Source organism: Psittacula echo (genome assembly GCF_963264785.1).
Source record: "Psittacula echo genome assembly, chromosome: 14".
In the NCBI taxonomy this organism is placed as follows: Eukaryota; Metazoa; Chordata; class Aves; order Psittaciformes; family Psittacidae; genus Psittacula; species Psittacula echo.
Genome location: NC_137750.1, coordinates 1,051,757 through 1,067,788, shown reverse-complemented (window position 1 = coordinate 1,067,788; position 16,032 = coordinate 1,051,757). Strand labels below are relative to the sequence as shown.

The window sequence follows — 16,032 nt, the reverse complement described above, 5'->3', positions numbered from 1 at the left end:
AGGCTACTCGGCGGGCAGGCAGCCAATCGGCCAGCGTTGCTACCTGTGGGGAGTATTTTTAGCCACCGGGGGCTGGGGGGAACTGTGAGAGACTTGGGGGGGGGGTGTCGAAGTGCGCCCCCTCTTCTGAGGGTGGCCGGGAGGAGCCCGCCCAATGGTGGGTCAGCGTGAAGGCCTGCGGGTGCCCCCGCCGAGCCCCGGCTGGCGTTGCCGAGGTCCCCCCTCGCCGCACGGCAGCGGCGGTCATGGGAGATGTAGTTCAGCGCCGGCACCTTCCCCCCCCTTCCCTGCGGAGGTGAGGGGCGCGAGGGCAGCGTTTGACGCCGTCAGTGACGCAGCGGTGTTGTGAGGTGAGGCGCGAGCTGACGTTGAGAACGGCCCCTGCACGACGGGGGGAGGGGGGGCAAGGGCAGCAAACGGCCCTGCGCGGCGGGGTGGGCGTGGCCTGGCGGGGGGTGGGCGGGCCCAGAAGGGAAAGAGCAGCGTTAAGGGCGGGGCTGGTGGGCGGGGCCCGGGGCGGGGCGAGGGAGGCGATATATAGGGGCGCGCAGGGCGGCGGGGCAGGAGCAGAAGCAGCGCAGCTGTGGCGGTCGAGCGCGCCCGCCGAGGGGGTGTGAGCAGCGCAGCCCTCCCCCCTTTCCCTCCCCCCCCTTTTTTTTTCCAACCCTTCCCCCTTCCTTTTTTTTTTTTCTCTGCCTTTCCCATCCCCTCCCATCCTCGCCGAAGGAACCGGCTCTCGGAGATGGGGGTCGGGTGCTGAGCCCCTCCCGCACCCCCACTCCACCCATCCCACTCCTCCCCGCACTCACACCCCCGCCGGGATCGTTTGCACTACCCCCCGCACACCCACCCGGGTGAGTACCGCTCGCTGAGGGCGGGGGGACGGCGCAGGCCGGTGCGGCCGTGTGCGCTGGGAGGGCCCCAGGCCGATGGCAGACGCTGAGACGAGGGGTTGAGGCAGTCACCGCCCGGCCCCGGCCGTGAGGCGAGAGAGGGGTTGAAGCAGCCACCGCCCGGCTCCTGAGGCGGGGGGGGTGAGGCGGGTGCGGCCCCTACTGCAGTAGCGAGGGGCCTGAGGCAGCGGCCGTCCGGCCCCGTCCCTTGAGGCAGCGATCAGCCGGCCCCTGAGGCAGGGGTGTCGAGGCGGTCGCGACCCTGAGGTTACGGGGTCTGAGGCGGGCACGGCCCCGCGGGGAGGGGCAGGGCCGGGTGCCGCGGGGGCTGCAGCGGCACTGGGAGCCGGTGGGGAGGAGGGTGAAGGGACGGCCGGCAGCCCCACAGAAAGGGGGGGCACGGCCCGGGGAGCCAGGCAGCCAGAGGGTCCCTCCCGAGGCGGTCCCTGGACGCGCTCGGGTTGGGAGGAGTGAGCGTTGCCGGCTGACTAATAGCTGCTGCTGCGCTGGGCCTCTCTGGGCAGCGCTGGCAGCCGTCCTCCAGGACCCTGCCCGGCGGGGTGGGGAGTGGGGGGGCCCCACAGGGGTGTCGCCGGGCCTGTGTGCTGAGGAGAGGGGCCTTGCGGTCGTCCCCCCCCCTTTCCAGTTATCTGCCTTCCTCTTGTTCATTTTCTTTCTTACGGGCTCAGAAAATGCTCTTCCTCCTCCTCCTGCTGTTGCCGGAGCTCCCAGGGCTGTGAGCAGAAAGCTAATGAGACCCGACTGCCTGGTTATGTAACTCCGCTCACTGCTTCAGGCTCCTGCCGGTGCTCTGCTGCTGGGGGGCTCGTGGCCTTGGGTCCCTGAGAAATACCGTCCTCTTTACATGAGAAAAGGACTTTGAAATGATCAGGCTGATTTGTTTGATCAGCTGTTTGCACCATGGATCAGTTTCGGGGCTTAGGAAAATTTATAGCGTCTGCCCGGTGCACCTTGAAAGAATCATTTCTGTCTTAAAGGACATGGGGGAAGGGAAACAAACCAGATGGATTAATAAATCATTTTAAAGTGCCCCTTTTAACCACCCAATCAGATTTTTCTGTACTGATTGTGTCCCTTTTGTAAATATCTTCTGTTTGCCCTTGATCTTTTCTTTATCCACACCCAGTGCTGATCCAGCAAACGTTTAAAGGTCGCCTTATCGTACAAGCTTTCAAACTATTCCCATACCATGTTGGGGAGAACACGAGTGGCAGGGAAATAGGGTTCCAGACTTTAAAAGGAGATTATTTGGAGCAAGAAATAAAACAAGCATTGCATCCATATTGTTTAAAGGATTTTGATACTGACTTTGATTTCTCTAATCTTTAGTGACAGCTACACTAAATTTTGTTCCTAGTGATGCAGTGCAGAAAAACACACACTGTTAATTGAAATTCTCGTTGGGCGTTTAACTTGAGCCAAATATATATATATATTGGTTCAGCGGAACTTTTTGAACACAAAGGTGTCTCTTCTGGGTGAATACCTTTATGCAAAAGTACTGCAGGATTTTCGTTAGCAGTATGTGTGCTCGTCTTTGATTTTTGTCCCTTTTTTAGCTTCAGCTAGCTGATTTCTCTTTTGTCCTTTGTGAAGGAGTGGCAACCATATTTTATATTAAATATAAAATGGAGTCGTGGTGGAGAAAAGCAGTCGAGTTTGAGGCTAGCAGAAGCCTCGTTAGCCCTAGTAACTTTCTGAAATCTGAACTACAGGCAATGCAGTATATCAATTTAGTATATGTTGCATCTCATAATACAGAATAATTAGTAGAAAGGGAATTATTTGTGAATCAGTTTATTGTAATCATTTCACAGTCACTGCCACCCTTATGACAGGATGCGTGCATCTATTTTGTATGCATTGACTGCATTATTGTAGCTATTCCAGGGAGAGTTCTTGTCTATGTGCAGCGGGCATTTTCTCTTCAGTTACCGTGATTTCACCAGCACACGTTATATAGATGATTTGCTTGGACTTAAAAATAAATGTTGCATAATTTCAGTTGTTTGTGTGAAATCTTCTAAAGCAATTGTTAACCTTTTTACAATTCTGCAGCTTAACAGTGCAACCAGTATGTTTGCAAACTTTAAAATGATAAATGACCCTTGGACTAAGACCTTTCAGGCTAAACTAATAGCCTGGTGCTAAATTTTGCAGCTGAGTAGTATATATCATCCAAACACGGGTTGGTAATTGAACCCTTGACAGGCCTGGCAGTTCTGTGATGTCTTAAAAATTATCCTTGCTGCTCTGTGAATAGCTTGACGGCAAGCTCATGTGATTCTGAAATGCCCCATGCTGTATATGTAAACACACGCCTAGTGCATCTTCCGCAACATTGTCTGTAAGTCATCCTGAATGTAGTTGACATCCTCACCTTCCGCAGGCATGAGCATAAACAGTTTGATGCACGTTTTTTGACTTAAAGTAACCTATTTTATGCAGAAGGCGAGGCTAAAAGAATAGGCCTCAGAGCTTGATCTTATGCTTTCCTTATTTGGATGTGTTTGCTTTTGTTTTTTCTTAAAGGAACAAGAGCACTCAAGGTGAAGGATAATAATCAACTAGGATCAGCACTTTGAATGAAATTTTGGTTCCCTGTGGCATCTTGAAGGCTTTCTTCTTCGGGTTTTGAAGCAGACTTATAACTTTGTGGCATAGCAGCTATGCAGCTTGAAATCCAAGTAGCACTCAATTTTATTATTTCATATTTGTACAATAAGCTTCCCAGACGACGTGTCAACATTTTTGGTGAAGAGCTTGAAAGACTTCTTAAGAAGAAGTATGAAGGGCACTGGTATCCAGAAAAGCCATACAAAGGATCAGGGTTTAGATGTATACATATAGGGGAAAAAGTGGACCCAGTCATAGAACAAGCATCCAAAGAGAGTGGTTTGGACATTGATGATGTTCGTGGCAACTTGCCTCAGGATCTTAGTGTTTGGATTGACCCGTTTGAGGTTTCATACCAAATCGGTGAAAAGGGACCAGTGAAAGTGCTTTATGTGGATGATAATGAAAATGGATGTGAGTTGGATAAGGAAATCAAGAACAGCTTTAACCCAGAGGCCCAGGTGTTCATGCCAATTAGTGACCCAGCATCTTCAGTGTCTAGTTCTCCTTCTCCTCCCTTTGGCCACTCTGCTGCTGTGAGCCCAACTTTCATGCCCCGCTCCACTCAGCCTTTAACCTTCACCACTGCCACATTTGCTGCCACCAAGTTTGGCTCGACCAAAATGAAGAATAGCGGCCGTGGCAACAAGGTCGCCCGCACCTCTCCCATCAACCTTGGCTTGAATGTCAATGACCTGTTGAAGCAGAAGGCCCTTTCCTCCTCCATGCACTCTCTCTACGGGCTTGGCTTAGGCAGTCAGCAGCAGCAGCAACAGCAACAGCAGAAGACTTCTGCCCTTTCTCCTAACGCAAAGGAGTTCATTTTCCCCAACATGCAGGGTCAAGGTAGTACTGGTAGCATCTTCCCTGGTGACAGCCCCCTTAACCTCAGTCCTCTTCAGTACAGTAATGCCTTTGATATGTTTGCAGCCTATGGAGGTCTAAATGAGAAGTCTTTTGTGGATGGCTTGAATTTTAGTTTAAACAACATGCAGTATTCTAACCAGCAATTCCAGCCAGTTATGGCTAACTAAAAATAAACCGAAAGTGAAATACAAGTAAATACTATTGTACAAGTTAAAATGCACGTACCCAAGGGTGTATCTTTTTTTCCACCTCTTGAGATTTTTTTTAAGGCTTGTAGTATGAATACATTCAGGCTTGGTTAGATAAATACAACATGCATCATTTTTTCATTTGCCAACCAAGCACAAAATTATTTTATACTGACTGTACATTACAAAAAATATACTCCCAAATATGGCCTCTTACAGTATTTAAGATATAGCAAGGACGTGGCTGATTTTTTTCACATGTGTATATATATATATGTCCCCAAACATATATGTATATATATTAAAAAAATTGGCACTAATAGGTGGGTTTATTGGTCTTTTTCTAATTGTATAATTTAATTTAGTACAAAGTTTGTAAAATATCAGAGTATATATATTGTTTCTACAACATGGTATTGCATTTATATCTTTTTACTACAGTGATCTGTGACAGCTGCAGCAGCTTCATGTTGTATTTTTTTTACTGAAATTGTAAGATATCCATCTTAAAGACATCAATTCTAAAAAACAAAAAAAGAAAAAAAATTAAAAAGTTGTGTACAGAATATTCCTTAGTGGTGGAATTAAAATGTACGAAATATTTGCTTTTTTCAAAAGAAACACAAATTGTATTTTCTGTTAAAAGTTTAAAGATTTTTGCTATATATTATGGAAGAAAATGTAATCGTAAATATTAATTTTGTACCTACATTGTGCAATACTTGAAAAAAGGTATAAAAGTATTTTGAGTCAGTGTCTTACATGTTAAGAGGGACTGAAATAGTTTATATTAAGTTTGTATTAAAATTCTTTAAAATCAATGGGCTGCTGTGATCTGTGTTTTTACTGTCCCGCTGAAGATCGGTGCTGCATTGTCGGTGCTAGTGATGCAAAACAGTCTGACTCGGTGCTTCACAGCGGAGAGATGGAGAGCGCTGCTGCACTGATGCTCCACAATAACAGGTTGCTTTACCTAAAACACTCCTGACAGAGCAAACCTTGCACTTGTTTTTCCATAACTGCAGCTCACTGAGGTCAAAAGGTAATTTTATATTTTCTTTCCTTGAGAGTTAAGGCTGTAAGCTGTGTGAATGCGGAGCTGTCGCGCGACCTGATCTATCTAGAAGGGACTCTGGTGATTCAATGAAAATTCCCTTTCCACATCATCAGAACGGATTTGAGCCATTCTCTCCAGAGGTCCTAGGCCCGTGCGTCAGCGTTCTGCTTCTGTATTGGGGATTAATAGCTCAGAAACTACACTGAATAAAAGCGCTGATTTACAGTTTACTAAACTCACTGTAAACTTTTTGTTTAATTTTTTAATTAAATTAATTTTTTAATTAAAACTTTTTTTAATTTTGGATGCTCTATTAAAAAGAGAAATGGAATGCAACTGCAGTGAGAGATTATTTTTTTTTTAGGCTTGTAGTATTTATACTTTGAGGCTTGGTTAGATAAGATTAGCCAAGGTTAAGATTAGATTTATTCAAAGGTTTTTATTTCAGTGGGTTTTACAAAATTTAACTGATTAGGTTTTCAAAACCTGAATGTGAGTGGGAGGAGAAATAACTCAGAGGCTAACAAAAATTAACTCTGCTTTTCCAGGGTTATTTGGAAGTTGCATCCCTTACTCTTTCCCATCTGTCCAGCTGATAGTGTTCCTAACTAGTGGACGTTGTCAAGGGGAAGAGAAATTACTCTTTAACATATGAATCTAACAAACATCAACTTATTTTCCACGACCGTTCCAATTGCACAGAGAAGACATGTGCCAAGCAGGTAGCCCTTTGGCTCATGATTGTGAATTTTAAGCTGCAGGAGCCGCACAGGATTAAATTTATCAGAACTTCAGTATTCTGAAACGGAAGTTTAGGAGTGAAGATCATTCCTTTCCTGTTTTTTGCGCTTGGTGTGCATTCCGCGCAACATACACCCCTAGTCTGGTGGCAATAGCCTGGTGCTGTAGGAAGAGGGTATGTTCAGCATCAGCGCGAGGTTTTTGCCTTGGGTAGAAGCTGTGAAGAGATGGATGGGGCGGAGGTGCAGGATTGACCATGGTATCAATTTCTAGTGCCTTGACAACTGATTCAAAAGCAAGAATGGAGCAAAGATTTCTTCAGGTGTTCAAGCTGTCTCTAACTGGCTCCTTTTTATTAGGTTTGCCCTCTGGTTTATCTTTCCACTAACAGCACATCAGTGGTATTTAATTTTAAGTGGATGATTTTGCTTCTAAAAGGAATTAGAAAAAAAACCCAAAACTGGATCAATTACTGGGAAATGGAGAAATTTAACTGTGTTAATTCTATTTGTATGTTTTTATAGACTTCCTACAATTTTACTACTTAAAATACAATAAAAATGCCTAAATTGCTTATGAGGTGGAGCAATGACAGTGGAGACTGTTTTACGTGCTCTGTAATACTTCTATTCCTGTGATTTAAACTGAGATCATTTGTTTTAAAGGTCATCGCGCTTATCCTCTTCCCATGCCAATTTGCTCCCTTCCACTTTGACCAGCCCTGCGCAGGAAGGGCAGTGGTTTGCAGCCAGGAAGAATCTCTGGAAACAAGGTGGTTTTTTGCAGCACCTTTTAATATAAAGATTTTCCTAAGCAGGTTTGTTTGTGGTGCTTTGCAAGGAGACAAGCTGTCGAGAGAGCTTCTAGTTTGCTCAAAGAATGCAAATGTGAAGATTTTGAATGTTGTCTCTTACTCCTCATAGAAATTAAAGATGTGTGCTTTCTGTTCAGTCTACTTCACCCATTTATTTATCTTTTGCTAAAGCTTGGTGCTGAATTTGTTAGATAAATATTTACATTGCAACATTCTGTTCTAAATGAGCGCTGAGTCAATCTGGTTGAATTTACACTCACCCAGTGTTCTGCTCTGGGGCTGTGCTGTCAGGTGAGTGCCTTTGCTTTGACAGAAAGGACCTAAAAGGGAGTGAGTGGGGAAAAGGAAGCCTTTGCTCAGTTGTGCAAGTTCTTTTGTATTTTCTCTTGCGAACATGCAATTTACTTCCTTAAAATTGCTGGTGTAAGTTAAACCTCGGAAGATGTCTTTAATTTACAGTGAAGGAAAGGGTAAAACCGTAAGTACGTGTCCCCTTGATGCTGCTCAGTGCATTGGGACTCTTCGCGCAGAGTTCCCACCCAAGCAGAAGTTCAAAGCACATCAATCCATAAGGCTCACTCAATTCAGCACAAGATCCTAATATTTGAGCTCAGAGCACCTTGGCACAATGGGGTGGAATGGGATCACTGGACAGCTCTAGGCTGTGCTGCATCTTGTGAGTAATTGACAGACCTTACTCTTGATCACAAGTCTAGTAGTGGTCACCAAAATGAAATCAACGCGGTTATTTCTGTAAAGGAGAGCCAGCTCACAGGTGGAGGTTACATGCTTCTCAAAGGAGGTTTACATGCTTCTCAAAGCATGTGAATCCAGAGGGCACAGGCTGGCCTGGCACTGCAGTCTTGGTGAGTACGAGTTTTGTAATTCTCTGAACTTCAACTAAGCTATCATAATTTCATATATCATTGGTATTCTAGTCAACTACTAATCAACTAAGTTATCATCATTGATATATCACAGTGGGAACAATCAGCCATTGGAATAATCTCCACAGGGAAGTGGTGCATTCCCTAACACTGGACACTTCTAAGATTCGACTGGACAGGGTGCTGACATGTCTAGTCTAGGTCATGCTTTGCCTAGGAAGGTTGGACCAGATGATCCTTTGAGGTCCCTTCCTGCCTCATATTCTGTGATTCTGTGATCTATACAAATTGAGGACTGGGTGTAAGCCACAGGAAGATCCATCCCTCCTTCATGATGCAAAATTAGACAGCTATTAAACATGGCTCATACGATCTCTTGCTACAGACAGCCATGGCAGGTGATAACCCAGCTACAGCACGGCTGCCTACCCAGCTGTCTGCACCCTGTGCTCCTACTATTGCGATGTGCAAAAGCCTGTTAGTAGCAAACAGCCCTGTTGCATTTGTGAAATATCAAGTAACCAAACAACTAGTTGTTAAATCAGCTCTTTGGACCAGCATGGGATCAAAGCAGAGTTCAGTTACTGATCTGACGCCCCAGACTGTTCTATTAACGTTTCAGGCATAAATACCTCAGAGTTTGTGTTGGTGGTTTTGGAGCAGATGAAGCAAACCGGCGGTTCAGCACTCCTTTTTTATATCATCAGCAAGTTGATTTAAAATGAGTGTACAGAGCTGGCTGCATTCCTCTCATGAGCTGCATAAAAAGTTCGCTAAATCGATGTGCCAGAGCTGTAAAATCCTGCTGAAGGGATTGTTTCCAAAGATCAGTGAGAGGGACAGTTAAACTGTTACCGTGGCAGCATGTGTATGACTTTTGTCCTCTTGGCTTTATTTTAGCGACGGTAGTAAGGAGTTCTGCTTTACAGAAGGGAAAAAGCATTAGGACTCAGGAACATAAACGACGTTCCCTTTGGCACTATGGGTTCTCTACCTCATAGACAAAATATGATCAGGGTGCAGAATGAATAGCAGGTGTAAAATATTTTTAGAAGAGCCTTGGCATAGAGCACAGGCATCCCTGAGCCCCCATCCTTTATTCTGTCCGCTTTTGTTTGTTAAAACCAATCTGTACTACCGATGGCTGCAGTTTTGGTGGAACTTGCTGTAGTTTCAGCTGGTAATTTAGCACTTCAGAGGCCTGAAACGAGAGATCCTCCCCTCCTCTGAGAGCTGAGACACCATTACATTTAAACAGTCTGTCAGCTCCATGCCCTCATGGAGCTCATTGTGCTGCATTCCCTCATCCCCTTTGGCATAAAACAAAAGAGGACTCTGGGAATGTTGTGCCTTAATTATTGTTTAGTGTGTCTGTGAGCTTCTTTGAGAAGGCTGTATCAACAGAGGACTGGTTAATGCAAGCAAGATCAGACCTGGAAACCCACCTTTTTTTCCTTGGCAGAACATATCCATGCCCTGGTTCACCCATAACCCCTTCCTTTGTCTTCTGCCTCTCCCACAGCATCCTCGGAAGGACCATACTTGTACGTTGCTCTCTTTGTTTGCTGACTCTTGCTACTTGTTCTGCTGCACTAGGCTTTGATGCTGCTCTTCTTTTCACCCAGACTGCACTTCTCACTGACCTCGTCTCTTCAATTGCTTGATGCCAGGAACTGCCATGGGAGACCTCAGGACACAAGGCTCTAGCCACTGAAAGGTACCCTCTCCCTCTGTCCCTTGCAGGCTAAGGCCTACTTGACTTCACTATCTCTAAAGACATAGTGTAAAGAACTACTAAATGTCAGAATACAGTTAAGGATTATATTAGATGCTCAAAGTCTCACAAAACTGGGTGAATTTGCTGCTTGGGCAGCCTCATCCAGTAATGCAGCAGGCCGGGAGTTTTTAGTCACGTTGATGGAAATGAGAGGTGGCAAGTTAGTGAAGAACATGGTATAACAGATGACAACTCAGGCACCCCATGTTCCAGATCTGACTCTGGGCAAGCCACTGCCCTTTTCTGTGTTGTTTTCCTCCTCTGTCTCCATTGAAATTCACTTTTAGCAAGTGTCAGATATTAGCTGGCTATCGCTGTCAATAAACAACTTCATCCAATTTCTATGTGCCACAGGAACATCTGAGGCTGACCTACTGTTCCCACCTTTTGCTGCCTTGAGTCTCTATGGCCTTTGAGAGCCTCCTCCATTGTACAATTCACTTGACGTGTATTAGATGACCTTTACATTTTGAAACAAGGCATGCATATAGAAGTGAAGCACTTGATTCTCGTTGTCCATGGTGTACAGCGTCTGATTCACCCACCATCACAGCAGAAGGCCTCCAGAGCAGCGAGATCTCACATACCGACTATTGTGATTCTCTAAAAGAATTTCTGTGGGTGTTCCTACAGATATGGAAGTATATATTCCTCCAGTACAAATCATGTGAAAATTTTGCACCAGCCTACTCACTGAAGTAGCTGCTGGTCAAAATCAGACTTGCATACAGATTGTACAAACTAAAACAAATTCCCCTTTGGTTTTCATTAGACCATAGGGTTAAGAATCTCTTGTGCCAGCACACGCAGGGCTGTTAGGCTCTGCTGCCAGCTGTGCTGTGAGCTGTCTGCCCAGTCTCCAACAGATTGCTTTAGCCTTGTCAAAAGTAGTTGTGGTGGTTTTAAGCCCATACTTGAGCCTTTAACTCCCTGCTGAATCTCAGATGTTGTATTTTATTACAGTGCAACTGCAATGTATTTTTGAAGCCAATGGGTTCTCAGTCTGGCTGTGTCTCTCAGGATTAGTCAGGTACATAGATCACCTCCATTTGGCAAGTCAGTGGGAAGAACGCAAAATTCCCAACTACTGCTGTTGAAAATGTTAACACTGTTGAAAATACTTTGCAGATATTTGTGAATCTCACATTATATTTATTAACTGCTTTAAGCAATAGGTCATATTTTACTTCAGAACAGTTGGCATTTCATTTTTGAGTCACACGTAAGGATGTTCTCCATTTGTGCCTTCACAGTGCTGTCCTTAAAGACTCATTTCAGTAATGCCAAACCAAATCACTGGAGAAATTAGAATTCAGCCTCCAATAATACTTTAGAATTCATGAGGTAACTGTAAATAGTAATCAACCTTGCACCATATTAATTTATCTTGTGAGTATCAAGTTAAATAGGTTTCAGAATGTTCTGGCTTTTCTCTGCGAGTCCACTAAGAACTGAATTTTTATGTGAAAATTTAGATCCTTAGGAAATCAGAGCTTCCCTGGGAATGATGCTTCACAGGAAACAAGATATCTAAGAGGCAGTGATGAACTCAGAAGTGTGGCAATGAACCAGAGCTGCTTCATGGAATCAGCTTTCTGAGTGATACAGAAGGACCAGGCCCTATCACCGCCCTCCTGTCTGTGCGGTTTGCATGACAGATTTGACAGTCTGGTGGCAAACAACTGCAGGTGACCAACTCGAATGAACTTGTACAAACTGGTAAAGGACAGAAACACTCGGTAAGAAACCAACCACTGCATTCCTGACCCCTCACTCCTGACCTTCAAGGAAGGTCTCCGACAGTGATTCTAAAGACAATCTGAGACTAAAATGCCTGACTGTAAGATATAAAAATCACACAGATATTGACTGCATATTACGTGACAGGTTTTGGTACCACCAGCCATCCCTAGGCAATAAATATTCCTGTCTCCTATCTCTCTTACTCTCCCTTTGTGCCATAAATTACATTATCAGCTGTCCTCTGGTTAGTATCCTCCCTTTGATCAACAGGAACCAATCACCCTTTTCTCACAAATTGCCTAATTCATTAATATGATGAAGTTTAACTCAGAACAATTATTCTCAACCTGCATTTAGCTCTAAGGTTATTGCTTCTATTTCAGACCTAAGGAAGCCTTATGTGCCTGAAAGCATGTGTAGTTTTCTCCAAGTATACCAGCTGACCTAATAAGCGGTGTCCCCTCTCCCTGCCCTTGCCTCACTTACATCTTGCACTGTCCTCACTACAACACATCTGCTGCACCGCTGTGCCTGTTCCTATTCAGCTGAGTCTACAAATGAAGGCATAGCCTTGATGAGCTATTAGGGAGGTACTCTACTAGCCCAGTTAATAGGAGCCAAGCTTAGGCATCACATGGAGGAAATGCTCCATCTGCAAGCCATCATCCCACCTTGTCTGGGATTGCCTTACTTGTGGGATGTTGCGGTGGCCGGTGGGAGGTAAGCGAAGTTGCTGGTGACACTGGAGACCTGTGAGCAAGGCTGACTTGATGGTCACCTGAGGACGTGTTTGTGGATGATGACTTTTGGAGGTTGGTAAGGTTGTCTTTCCTTTTTTTCTTGGTGTCTCTGTGGTTTTAAGAACGCAGCATTTGGCAGAGCTTACCTGCCAGATCCCAGATCAGTTAAATTTAGTGTCTGATCTCATCTTTACCAATCAATCCATTTTTCAGTGTTCTGATGTATGGACTCTCTCTTTCCTTGCTTAGTCTTTGAAAATCCTAGGTTACCCCTCCTGATTTATCTTTCCATTTTCCTTCAAGGTCTTCCTTAATACTTGCTTTTCCTTCCCAAACCGAGCCGCTCTCCCCCTTCTGCTTGTTTGAGGTCTGTGCCTCACATGTATAATTTGCAGTGTATTATCCAATGGAGACTGTAATCTCTTCAGGGCAGAGCTGTGTCCTGTCGCTGAATGGACTCAGTCGGAGATCAATGTGATCAGACAAAGCCATTTATTATAGAAAACTAACTCTTTATATACTATTTCTTAAAGTTGTCTTCACTAACTTGGCCCATTGTGATTGGATACATATCTGTGAGGCCCTTAACAACTAACACAGAATTGGTTAAGCATAGGTGTGAGAACCTGACCTTCAAAGTTTTCCAACAGTCCTCAATTTATCAACTCAGTAAATTCCAGCTCCTTCTTATCTTGCTGGGATTCTCACTCCCAGTGCCTCGCTCCCATCCTCCTTCACCTTTTGTTGTTCCTTGGTTCATGTCAAACACCATGTAGGCACTTGCTGATCTGGGCACATGGCTGTTCTTTGCCAGAAAGTCATCCACAGTGTCCCTCCCCAGACTCACAGTTGCCTGCTTTATTTTACAAGGTTGAATAAGAAGGACAGAGATACAGGAGTATACAGACACTCCCAAGTAATACCCACTGTGTATTTTGTGATCTCTGTGCAAGAAACAAATGCAGGAACAATTGTTATTAGTAACATGGTTTGTACCACTGGAGCCTTGAGAAGCAGTAGATGCTTTAGGCAAAGAAGCTTCCTTTACGAAACACTTGTGGAACATATTTATCTAAAAATACACATACTTGTGGTAGAGAGCGATGTTCTCTGCTGATCTATAGTTAATTGCCAATGGCAACATCGGGCTTTTAAATCTTGTAAACAATCCTGCTGTAGTAATATCATCTGCTTTATCCTTTCCTCCTCTGCAGCATCCTAAAGCCCTTCCCGGGCTGACTTCCATGGCCTCTGCTGCTGCTGAAAGAGTCCTGCTCACTTGGCTCTACCACTGTGCCCACAGAGGCTCAGAAAAGGAGAAGGGATGGGGAGGAGGACGAGCCTGTTCACCTACAGCAGAGATAACTGTGGGAAGGGAAAATTGAACTGTGCAGGACAGGCGTCTGCCTTCAGCACTCACTGAAATGTTCCTCTCCACGTACGCGCTGTGGGTAACATGCGGCTAATAGTGCATTCTCAAATGCATTTTGGGCTGAGATCTCCAATGAGCTTGGCTTTCTGATGCCTGCACAAATGGACTCCACATACTTAAATGTCTGCCTGACGGAATTAGAAAATGAGCGGTATGTAAGAGGAGATGGGGATGGGTGAGGCTGACTTTGAGATGACTCCAAAAGCCAGAGTGGGTAGAGCTAGCATTTTGACTTTGCCTATTTTCCAGAGGGATCTGGGGCCATCCAGCCTGACCTTGCCACTGAAGGTATTGCTGTGGGGTGGCAACTGGCCCTTTCCCTCTCCTGACACTTGCGTTTCCGCAAACAAAAGGCTCATTCCAGCTGGGAATGCTACAGCCGGGCTCTTACGTTGTCTGATTCCCAGCTGCTTTTTGGAAAGAGCAACTGTGTTCCAGTGCCCGGCTTTAGTCACCTCGGTGGGGCACTGTCATCTTGGATAGTTCAGTCTTTTTTATCTTGGATAGTTCAGTCTTTTGTCATATACAAAAAGATACCTGTATTATTTGAGAGCAGTTAGTCATCTGCTAGCCACAGTAGGCTTGTTTTCCTGACAGATGTTTAGGATCACACAACTCTTACAGGCAGAGGGGAAAAATGTCTGTAGATGTTAGGATTAGTCATGTAACTGCTGCAGTTATCTTCATTCAGAGCCTTTTCTTTCACTCCCGGTTAGAACTCCTGAACTTGAGGGCTGTTATCCAATCTCCAGCCTTTCCCATAATGACATTTACCTGGGCAGGCTGAAAGACAAAGGGGAGCTCAGGCTTTTATAACTTTTAGCCAGTTATTTCTTTACTTGGTTTACTTTTCATAACCACTCACTAAATCATGCAGTGGAGAGCTGGGAATGAAAGTCTATGACCTGCTCACTGTGCTTGCCTGCTCCTGGCTTCCAGCAGTGGTTCTGATTTCTCTGGCCTCCATTCCCCATCAGCATGAGGTATAATGCCATTTCTTTGCCTTGCAGAGGAGCTGTGGGGTTTCCTCCTTGCTTGAGAGCCCTGGGTGACCCTGGGGTATGATACCACAGCTGTCCTAACACACCTCCCAGTCTTCAACTGACTTTTATCCTTAGAACAGCCCCATGTGGTATTGCTGTCCCTGGTGTTGAGGTGGGGATGGAGCAGAAGAGAGATGGAGGAGCTGTCAGCCTTCCCCTGTTGAGCCAAGGACGAGGTGAGCCGCAGACTTTGGCACCATGAAGGTCGGCCTTATTCTCCTGTGAAATGCATGATCCCTCCCACAGCACAGGGAAGGAGAAAGTGTTATTTGCTTTCCACCCATTCAGTACCCTCTGCTTCATCAGGATGTGCTTAACCTGGGGACAACTGCTTTAGGGGATGTTTTCAAAGGAGCTGAGGCTGAGTGGGACTGAATGGCAGTGACTGTTGCTTCACGTAGAAAGAGGCACGAATCATTTTTTGCTGGGGATGACTGGGGCTGTGCAGTGCCCACAGCGAAGATGCGTGACACTCAATAGTTTCCTAGCAGTTTGGGATAAGCCAGTCAAGACAAAATGAAGGAAAACTGGAAACTGGTCTCTATTACTTGTAACTCCTTGAAGTCCTCTTAGAAGCAGACCCCCAAAGCCCACCAAAAGTCAATGGCTTTATTCCGATGGTCCCTCTGTGGTGCAGTCAGCCCAGGGCGAAGCATCTGTGCTGGGCGCTTCGCTGCTGTAGGTGTTGTTTGCATTTCAGAGGTCAGGTTCTGAGAGGCCACTTACAGAGCAAATGCCTTTGCTGTGCACGTAGTCCTCATGACTGGAAGAACCTGAAGTGCTGGTAAAAAGGGGACCCTGCAGCCAGCTCCTGCCAGGATTCACTCGGGGATTCTTCTTTCCTTGTGCCTTCCAGAAATGAGCTAACATTTGCTGGGAGGTGCCTTTCTAACGTGGCAACTGGCCCACGAGGCTGTGCTGAGGCACGGCTGGGTCTAGGATGCACTAAAAATATAGGTGACAAATGCAAACATTGACTTTTGCTGGGGTGGAAGTGCATCTGTGAGCCGTGCCAGCGGGAAGGCCAGTGGTGCTGGGTGCTGCTGGTGCCGGCGGGGACATGTGCTCTGCTTCTTGGTTGTTGTCTGTTGTGTCTTTTAAAGCAATGATTTAAAATTGTAACAGCTTCACACGTTAAAATTGCAGCTTTTCCCTAATTGTATTGCGGTAAATGTTTCAACAGGTGGAGGAAGAAACTGGAAGGGAGGAAATA

At 45.5% G+C, this 16,032-nt stretch overlaps 1 protein-coding gene across 1 annotated transcript; it reads left to right on the top strand.

Moving 5' to 3' along the window:
• Positions 1-597: 597 nt before the first annotated feature.
• TOB1 (transducer of ERBB2, 1) lies at positions 598-5,548 on the top strand. The gene is made up of 2 exons (XM_080629570.1): positions 598-854; positions 3,447-5,548. Exon 2 carries the CDS (start codon positions 3,584-3,586, stop codon positions 4,562-4,564), a length of 981 nt encoding a protein of 326 aa, XP_080485696.1. The 5' UTR covers positions 598-854; positions 3,447-3,583; the 3' UTR covers positions 4,565-5,548.
• The last annotated feature ends 10,484 nt before the right edge of the window (positions 5,549-16,032 follow it).